General features: G+C 39.1%; 1 protein-coding gene across 7 annotated transcripts in view; it reads left to right on the top strand.

Moving 5' to 3' along the window:
* Window positions 1-2,239: 2,239 nt before the first annotated feature.
* The window catches only part of neo1b (neogenin 1b), a 128,293-nt gene continuing 120,692 nt past the window's right edge, over window positions 2,240-9,840 (top strand). For 6 of the 7 annotated variants that reach the window (XM_079858905.1, XM_079858906.1, XM_079858902.1 and 3 more), the window contains exon 1: window positions 2,257-2,773. In XM_079858905.1, coding sequence (XP_079715031.1) covers window positions 2,698-2,773 — 76 coding nt within the window. In that variant the 5' untranslated portion in view covers window positions 2,257-2,697. Of the gene's footprint in view, window positions 2,774-9,840 lie in introns of all 7 variants that reach the window. The other variant, XM_079858901.1, reaches the window with a different exon arrangement.

The raw sequence follows: 9,840 nt of genomic DNA, 5'->3' as shown, positions 1-9,840 counted from the left end.
CCATCCAGTTTTCCATTTCCTTCATCTTTCATTGGTTCACTTAATGTGAACATCATCCTGTACAGAGTCTGTCGTTCAATGACATCTCATCCTGCTTTCAGCTCTGACAGCAAATAAACTCATTCTCAATGTCAGTTCTCCATCTGTCAGATTTTTGGAGCCATTTATACACTGCAGTGGCAAGCTGTTTCCTCTTCCTAGTCTGCAAATTGAATGCTGTTCAGTGTCATTTTAAGGGTTTTAAAAGATATATACCTATATATACAGTGTCTGTGCATACAATGTCAAGTTTCTTGACCTTAACTGTGTTTGCACACTCTCTCTCTCTCTCTCTGTGTGTGTAATTTATTAACTTTAATTTTGTAATTTAGTTATAAATTGCAGTGCAAGAAATTCCTCTTGCTGTCATTCCAATTCACAGCATCAATTAAGTCGATTACAATTCACATTAATTGAAGGAAGCCAAGTTTTCAATTCATAATTTTGCCCAAATAAACCCTTCAACATTGTAAAAGTGTTTCCACATGTTTATCATGCCCCTCAGGTCACTTTCAGGCAGCAACAGTCTTTTTACTTTCATTATTCAAAATTGCTAAATGAATTCTAATAACAAAAAAACACCCTCCCGTATTCTGGCTTCATTCCCAGTGAAGTGAGCACTTGTTCTTCTAGAGAGCACCGAATAATTGCCATGGTCAGGGTTCGTTGGAGATGTGCACCACACACCGCCTTGCAAAAGATGAGAAAGAACAGCTTCTGTTTCCTCTTCAAAAACACAAAGAAGTTTGATAAATGACACACGGCCAGCTCAGCATTGGTCAGTTCGTTGTTCCGTTTGAAATTCCAAAGAAACTTTATCTTCATTACGTCTGACATGTTTTTTGCACTTCAAGCATATTCAGTGTGTGTGACTCATACACAGGTATCCCTTTGTTCTTAGTGAAGATACACATTCTTTATGAGCCGTTCACCCACAGGGAAGACAAGCAAGTGCACTGTGTCCTTGGATTAAATGCTGAATTTCAAGACCCAAGGGCACCTGAGCTCCGATCACATGTGATATTGCGTGAGGTCTCTGCAGTGGACCAAGGACTTAGTTTCGTATTGAACACCGGCACATTTCAACCATCATACATGAGTATAGAAAGTTTATGGTGAAGTCCATTTAGCAATCTTTCAGATATGAAGGAGGCCTGATGTCTTGAATCTGACATTTGTGACGCTGTAGTTCACATCTGGAGACATTACTGCACACTTTGTTTTATTGCTGCCAGACAAAACCTGGTCATTATCTTGCCCTCGGGTGCTATTCTGCATGGTAACCAGTGGATGGCAATAGAAGTAGCTAATCGTATTGAACATTCTCTTGCCAAGCACTTTGTTTTTCTTTTAATTGATCAATTGGTCATGATGTTGATTTGTTACCTAATTCACCCTCGGTTCCTGCAGTTTTTGGTTTTGAATAGTGGTTTTTGATTTAAAAGTAAAATCAGGTATATGTGTGGTAAATACTTCAAGACACGTTGTCGTTTTGTTCTGCATCTTAATTTGAACACAAACATATTTCAGGGTTAAGGATTCAAATAAGGCAACAATAGTTGTCTGATTTATCAACTGCATCCCTATGGCAGTAATGTATTTAGCAACTTATTTAGTGTATTTAGTATTTAGTGACTTTCAGAGGTTGTGCTTGAAGTATGATTTAAAAAATGGTAATGCCTCTTCATCTAATGTTATTCACATCCCTGCTGAAAAACAAACAAACAAACAAACAAACAAACAAAAAACAAAAAAAAAACACCTAGGCTGGTTTTAGCGGGTCTCCCAGCTTGACCAGCTAAGACCAACCTGGTCAGCTAAAAAAAAGAGTCCAAAACCACTCTAAAACCAGCCTGGGAGACCAGCTAAAACCAGCCAACCAATTTAGGCTGATTTTAGCTGTTTTTCCAGCAGGGATACCTTTTTTTATTCACAAACTAAAAACTATCATTATAACATTTTACCAATATAAAAATAAAATTTATAAAATGTACCCATGGCTCAGAAGATATATATTTGTTATTTAAGCTACTAAAATGCAGTTTTATTTTAAACAACTAGCGTGAATCCTATGTTAGTATTCATGAACATGCTGGGATCCAGATGTGCGCATGCGCATTACGCACCAACACACCGTGATTTTTGACTTTCCCGGGCCAAAAAAATCCAGAATCCTGTGAGAATCCACGCCTTCTTTTTCACGGACCAATACCCACTACAAACCCCAGTCTCCAGCACCGCACGCCGTGTGCTTATGCTGGATACTCCACTGCGGTTCCGTTAAATCTGTTGAACGCGCGTTGAGAAATACGCCGGTCGGTCTTTTAAACGCTTCGGAACCGATTTGCAGCCGCTGCCTTTGAGGGTCGGCTGTGGATTGACTTAATGCCTCCTTTAAAAGCCCTCCTCGGCTTTTTAAGTTCAAGAAAACACCCGGACCCTTCGGCGTATCGCCTTTGACTTTTGCAGGAGAATTAAATGTTTATTTTTTGGCCACCGGCGGAGCGCGAGATCTTGCCGGTTTGCGGACGATGCTCAGCGTTTTTGTATAAAGCACCTTGTCCGTTCTAGTCGGTAAAACTTTACCTCAGAAAGCACAGTGGATAACTTGTGCATTTCTCCGAGATTATTTTGTGTATTTTTTTACCTCAGAAAGTGATGGCGGAGCGGGGGGCACGGCTGCTCGTGTTTTTCACAAGTCTCATCGTTCTCCGGTTCGGCGGTGCGGATAAAGGTAAGTTCCGTGTCTCTCGTCCGTTATTAACGTTACGTGCGCCGCGCGGCATCGACAAATCCCCGCTAATGATACCGTTTGACAGTCTGTTCCTTCACTAACCATTTCTACCATTTCGTTTACTATGATTTTTACCCTGATGTTTATCATACACAGCCTGGTTACTCTGGTTATATATTTATTTGTGTTTAAGAATTATAGATCTGAGTTGTTAAACGCTTGAAGGTTTAAATTCTGCAAGGGGTCATACATGAACTTGCTATTTAGGGACCGTGACTAAGTAAATAACCACAGGTTGCTTTGAATGAATGTGTATTGTAAATTTAACGTCAAATTAGCAATAGAGGATTTTGCCAGGCTTAAGTCAATGATCCATACCATAAGCCATTACAGATGTGGAGGCTGTTGGTAAGTAGGCATTGGAAAGAAGAGCACTTGTAGAAAGCATCCAGCCGTTCATCAATCTATCTATCCATCCACTCATCCACCCATCTATCCATCCACCCATCCATCCATCCACTCCAGAACAATGCAGGAGGTTGCTCTTGACCTCGCCTAAAAGAGCTGTGGTTGAGAGCCTAAAGGTTATTGATTGATTGTTGATGGTAATGACAGGGTCAGACATTTGGGAACCTTTACTGTTGGGAATGATGAAAGGGAATTTTCTGGCTGACTCAAATGAAGATCAGTTCCCTCAGCAGCTGCCACTGAGATTGCTGTGAGGTGAATTTGTAAAATGACACCAAATGTTTTAACAGGAGAAATATTTGCTTTTTTTTTTTTGTTCTTTGATTTAAATCTACATCATTTTATGTAGATGGCTACATATGATGAAAGGAGTATCCCCCCCCCCCCCCCCCCCCCCTTTAAATAAGGATCAGATGTATTTATTGGTCTTATCATGGTTGCAGAGTTCTCGGAGAATCACTTTTTATTTTTTAAGCTGAATGGCATATGTTTAGTCTTGTCTTTTCTGTGTTTTAAAGGATTCTAGATATGGCTTGAATTGGTGCTTTGTACATGTGGCCAGTTTCGAGTTACTAATCATGGCTTCCCTCTGAAAATAAGTTTTTGTTTATTTGAAACACATTTCCCTGAGGTTTCAGACATGCAGATTTTAAAGCCAAGCCACAAGTCCTCTCTCTCAAAGATAGTCTGCTTGTAAATTCACAATGTTTTATAGAGTTTCGTAGATTTCTTGTTGGTGCTTTAGTGGAAAAAAGCCCCTTGCCAAACTGAATTAGGCTCTTGCACTTGTGGTACAAAGCTAGTTTTTTTCAATATGGATTAAAAAAAGCTGCCTTTAATACAGGACACATTCTTAAATTCAGAAATTGCTAGATGAAGTGGAACAACTCAATACAGTGTCTTACGCCAGAAGTCCACTCAAAAAAATACTCTACTTCACTGGCTTTTCACGAAATGCTTTATAGGGAAATGCAAAGTAGTTGGTTTAATGGAAAGTCCTTGTGAAATTTTGTAAAACAGAATTAACCTTTAATCTTGTATGGTTTTGTTTTAGTTTAGATTTGACATGCAACAGTTTAGCGGAAGCATCACTTATGAGCTTGTTTTGTCCACACTTCTGTCTTTCAGTAGATACATGTTGTTAATAATCTTATTGATAGCTCAATTGGAATGATAATACATTTGGTGGTGGATTTAAATAATTGCCATGCAAACCTTTGAATCTAACTAGTTATGATTACAATGCTACTCTTCACGTTCACCGAAAGTTTGTTAGCTAGGCTATACAACTACTTTCACAAACAGATACAAAAACATTTAGCTGATTGATTCACAGCCTGCTGACAGGACAAAACTTCTTGCCATTATGAATATGAAGAGACTAAATTATGCTTTTTGCCTGCACAGAAAGTTTGTTTGTAATACATGTTATGCACATTTGAGTTTTCATCCGTTTCTTTAGCGGACAATTCAATGATACATGTAAAATTTTATATAAGATTAAATTGATTCAGATGGAGGAAAATCTGTGCACATAAACTTTGTCAGTAAGTGGTGGTGGTTCTCTCAAAGACTTTTTAATTTTCTTGCGTTTTATTGCTCAAAGCCTCCCTGTGGTGAAAATCAAGCTTTTATGTCGCTTAGGGTGAAATTAAGGTGATTGCGACACTTTTTTCCATTGAGATGACTTGGGGAAAAAAGTGTCCCAATCAACCTGAATTCACCCTATATGTCTATGTGGCTTTTTAAATATGCTTTAAGACAAACCATGTGCAAATTCATAGGTCAACACCATTGCTGAGTATTTTCCCCTTAAAACTGCAGTGAACCAAAGACAGTCTCAAAAACACGCTTTGAAATCGCTGGTGTTTCTGACGTCACAAACTACCTTGTAACCAATCAGATCAACGTGTGATCGTCAACGAGTGGATCTCCGAGCTGCTCTGAGTGAGTGGAGGCGGGGCTCATTTGCATATTCATAGAACCGCGTATACTAAATGAGGCAAGGGTGTCGAGTTACATTCAAGCTATTTTAAGGCGTGAAGACATTTTTTTCATGGAAAAAAACGCTTTAAATATGTCATTTTGGTGATCAAAGATGAGTTTTAAAGGATAAAATTATTGTAAAGCGGGACTTTAATACTGATGCTTCATAGAAGTGCTAAAAGGTTTATCAGATGAAAACCAGTTTGGCATCTCTAATGCCACTTTGAGAATGGGTCACAATTGTCATGCAGTCTTCGCGTAATTTCTTTTGGCACAGCAGGTAAATGCACAAATGGAGACATCTGTAGCTATCTCCATCTCTCATTAGCTGTGTGTGTGTGGTTGGGGGGAAGGTGGAGGGGGTATGGTCTGGAAAGCAAGCTTAATACTCATCAATGTCAGGCTGAATGATTGAATGACATTTTAACGCATCCAGTTGACCCCTCCCGTTGCCTCTGCTAGTGGGATATCAACAGCAATCTCATTCACAAGGCTAGAGGGTGCATTTGTGAATCTCTGCACTCACTCACTCTCATACTCTCTTGGTCTGGCTCTTTGCGACCGTGAGGCGCGTAGCCATTTTCTTGCCGCCTGCAGCTGGCTGAGAAGGGGAGACAAACACATTCATCGTGTGGCTTATCTGTGTGCTCTTGTGTAAGTGTGACTGGCAGTGGGCAACAGAGTGTTTGGTTCTCCCTGGAGCTGCTTATCAATTTGTAGAGATTTCACCTTCTAGATCGCCTATGGCTGACTGATATGGTGTGTTATTGTAGACGTAGTTGTGAAGTGTGTCGTTTTGTGGTTGGATGGAAAGGCAGGTCATTTGTTGTTTCATTTTACTGGGGAGCCTTTTGTTAGATTGGAGTCATTTGAGAGTTAAAGTAGCTTGACAGAAAAATAAAGTTTTGCAAGGCGGTCGTTGAAATTCCACATATTTCTGACATTAAAACAGCTTGAACCACTTGACAGTACAGTCTGTTCAAATAGTTTTCTATATCATGTATGTCTTACGTGTGCTATAAACTTTATTTGTCTTTTCCACAGATTTTTGCATTTAAAACAACTTAAACTGCTTATTGTACATCATACAGACCAGGGCTGTGCAGCACTCAGTATCTTTTGAGAATATATTGAGAATAAATTCCTATTTAATTTATGAATTGAGGTTGCAAACAGGATGCAGAACTGAAATTTTTATTTGAATGTAAGGAAGTAGAAGTAAAGAAAATGAATTCATGTAACTATTTTAAGTTACATTTGCTTCAATGAAGCCTTTAAGTTTTTAAAATCTCTAAAACACCTTGAAGTTTGAAGGCCTTATGGACAGATAGATATATTTGAAGTGCCACATATAGAAATTATTTTGTTTTTATGTTTCATCATATTTTATAAACTAACTTTTGTGGATTATGTTGGAGGAACACTTCCTTTCCCAGAATGCATTATCTGCATTTTCCAGCCATTCCAGTTTAACTTCCTAATCCACATCAATTTAAATTCCAGTTCATGAATTGAAAGTGAGCCAATTCTTCATTTCTGAATTTTGTCCAAGCCCGGTACAAACTGTCTTTCTAGATAATGTTTTAGATGTGCTATGTAGTATGTATAAACTTAAAATACTTTTTTCGAATGATTTAAGTGAAAGCGATGGCTTCGTCATTGTTATATTCGTCTCCATTCTTAAGTGTATTTGGCAAACAAGTTGTGTTTGGTCACGTCTTTAAACTGTCCATTCTGATTCAAAGCCGACTGAACACTCTTGCTTCATCGCAATCTTAAAATTTAATCTCTTGCAGAAAAATCTAGTTTGTTCTAGAGCTGAAAAGTTAAGTTTGCAAATACATTTTAGTCTGGAACACGTGTTGAAACTCTGCGGTTTGGTTTTTGTGGAGCCACTGACATCCATGAGTGTGGAAAGGATGGAAAATTCCAGCAGGAGTGTTGCTGTTTGCAGTTGGAAGACGTATTTGTCCTTCTCAGTATAGCTTTTCACTAGGCGGACCCTCACTCTCAGCCTCTTACTGGGAGAGGTCAAAGCCCTGAAAGACAAGGGTCACCCTTGATTTCTCCTTCTGTGGTCTCGGTGAATAGAGAACTCTTGCTGGTTGTTATTGCTTTTCCAACACCTCTCCTGTTTTTTTTTTGGGGATCCTGCTTGTAAAGAATGTCTTGATTGAAGGCGGTTGTGGCGAAGGAATCATTTTAATGAGGTCAGGAGAGACCTTGCTGAGAGGATCCCAGTGTTTGACCCTTGCTGTGAGGGTCTAGATACATGGCTTTTGTATGGATTGAAGGTCTTAACAGCTGTCTGTGAGAACCTGAACAAGACATAACAAAACCAGCTCTTGTTGTACACCAAATCATCCAAAATCCAATTTGACATATGCTTGATTTCAATCTGTTCTTGCTCTTTTAATTTGATATTATGGATTTGTGTCCATCAAAGCTTTCTCTGGTAAGCATCCATACGGATGCTCCTCCTTTTTCCCCGTTATCTTGATTATTTGATAATTTGTCCTTACAAACTCGGCATATGTTCTGTGTCGAATAGCAATCACTCCTGTTCACCCCCTTCCATAAGTGCTGTGGTTTTCCCATTGGGTTTAGCAGGAGGCTATGAATAATGGAAGAGAACCTTAGCTGTCTCTAAAACGGTGATTAATTGGTTTAATTTGATCATGTTGTACTGTTCGGGCTCCGTACACCACCTGATTTGTTCTCCACCTGCTAATGTCTCAGCTATGAATGCACACTTTGACCCTCCTGTAAATGAAAGTCCATTTAAAGAGACTGAAATTGTCATTATTTACTCACACACTCATGTCGATCCACAAACTGAAAAAGTAGATGTTTTGAAGAATCAGTGGGGTCCAAAAAATGGATTGGACTCCTTTAACTTTCATCGTATCAAAAAACACAGACATTTCTCATCTTTTGTGTTTCACAGAGAAAGTCAGACAGGTTTGGAAAGACATGATGGTTGAGTAAATGATGACCGAACTTTCATTTCATTTGTTCAGAAGATTGAAATGGCTCCATCTTTTAAGAAACTTGTTTATTTCGCTGACTTAGTACTGATTTCTGGATCGAGTCATGTCTTTTGAGCTGGCCTTTCGAAAGTAAATGCGAAGGCCTGACATGGTAATTGATCTCTGATTGGTAGGTTTGTGGGTATGTAACCATGGAGAGAGTTTTCCAGTTCTCCAGGCCACATGCTAGATGCCTCCCGCTGATATCGGCTCACTTAGTCTCTGTAGGGAAGGCAAATTACTGCCATTCTTCTGCAGAAACCTGCTGAAATGTAGTTAGCCATTTATAGGTCTGAACACTTAGGCCTAATTTAATGGATGGCCTCACTCTAACTCAAAAACACAGGTCGTTAGATTAGTTATTGATCATTTTTACTGCTCTAAAATGTTCATTTTTATCTTTGCAAACCTCAACTATTCCCGAAAATACACCTTATTGTGATACATCCATTGACTAAAGTATCTGAGAGCAAGCTAATGACATTCTGTGTAGCTTGTAGCCACTGTGCTTTGATTGTTTCTTTCATACCTTGAGCCAAGCCACAATCCCTATCTAAACCAATCTCTGTGTTGTCTTACATCTTACAAATGATACATTTAAAAAGGGCAGCCAAGCTTACGTTAATGTCCCTTTGTACTCCACATTACCGAAAGGCTATAAAGGGCATCCAGGCTCAGAAATGACTGGCGAATGATAAACCGGCCTTTCCTCCTCATTAGCTTTACGGAAGAGACGGGCTTCGCTTGACCCTTGAAGAGCTGATGTTGGTGATGTGTAGCCGATAGCGGAGATGTGTTTGAAACACAAGAAGGTTACAAATTGTTGTGGAATTATTAAAAAGTTAGTAACTCCATGAAGGTTGTTTGCCTGAGGCTCTTGTTTGTTTGTTCTTTTATTTTTAACATTATGGCCCATTTTTGGGAAAACGTTGTGTTCTTGTTCTTTAGCATTAGACCTAGTGTAAAGTTTTCCTGTTGCAAGTCAAAATTTGCATGCAGTTTACGAATAAGCAGCGACTAATTGTCATCATCCTTCTGATATGCAAAATACTTTTTGATGTAGTATTCTTTGAAACGTCCAGTTCCTGCTGTGAACCCAAAGGAGGCAAGTGAAAATAAGAGCGTGAACTTTCCACAACTAACATAATTTTGATCCAACTGCTGAAAGAAAGATCAAATTACCTGAAACATTTACTAAATAATCATGCTAGTGTTTTATGAGTGACAGGCCAAATTCTCCATTGCAGATTCTGTGAGTGCGTGCTGATGGAAATTAATTAATTTAATGATAGTGTTGTTTTCCTCATGTTGTCAGGAAGCCAATTAATTTCATCCTCAAGTAGCGGCAGATCGCAAATATTTCGCAAGGTTTATCTCAGCTGTATGTAGCCTTGCATCTGAAAGAAATTGCTGTTTTTGCTAATTAGACATGATTGAAGGCATGTCAGGAGTATATACATAGAGTTATTATGGCAGGACACATCCATCAAACATGCACCGACTCGGTGAACTCCTCCCAGGGGACACTGATTAACCCTTACCCGGGATGAAATACATAAATTGTGTGCCTTTTTTTCCCCCCCT

Source organism: Squalius cephalus (genome assembly GCF_949319135.1).
Source record: "Squalius cephalus genome assembly, chromosome: 23".
Lineage (NCBI taxonomy): Eukaryota > Metazoa > Chordata > Actinopteri > Cypriniformes > Leuciscidae > Squalius > Squalius cephalus.
The sequence above is the reverse complement of the archived record's forward strand: the minus strand, read 5'-3'. Positions and strand labels throughout refer to the sequence as shown.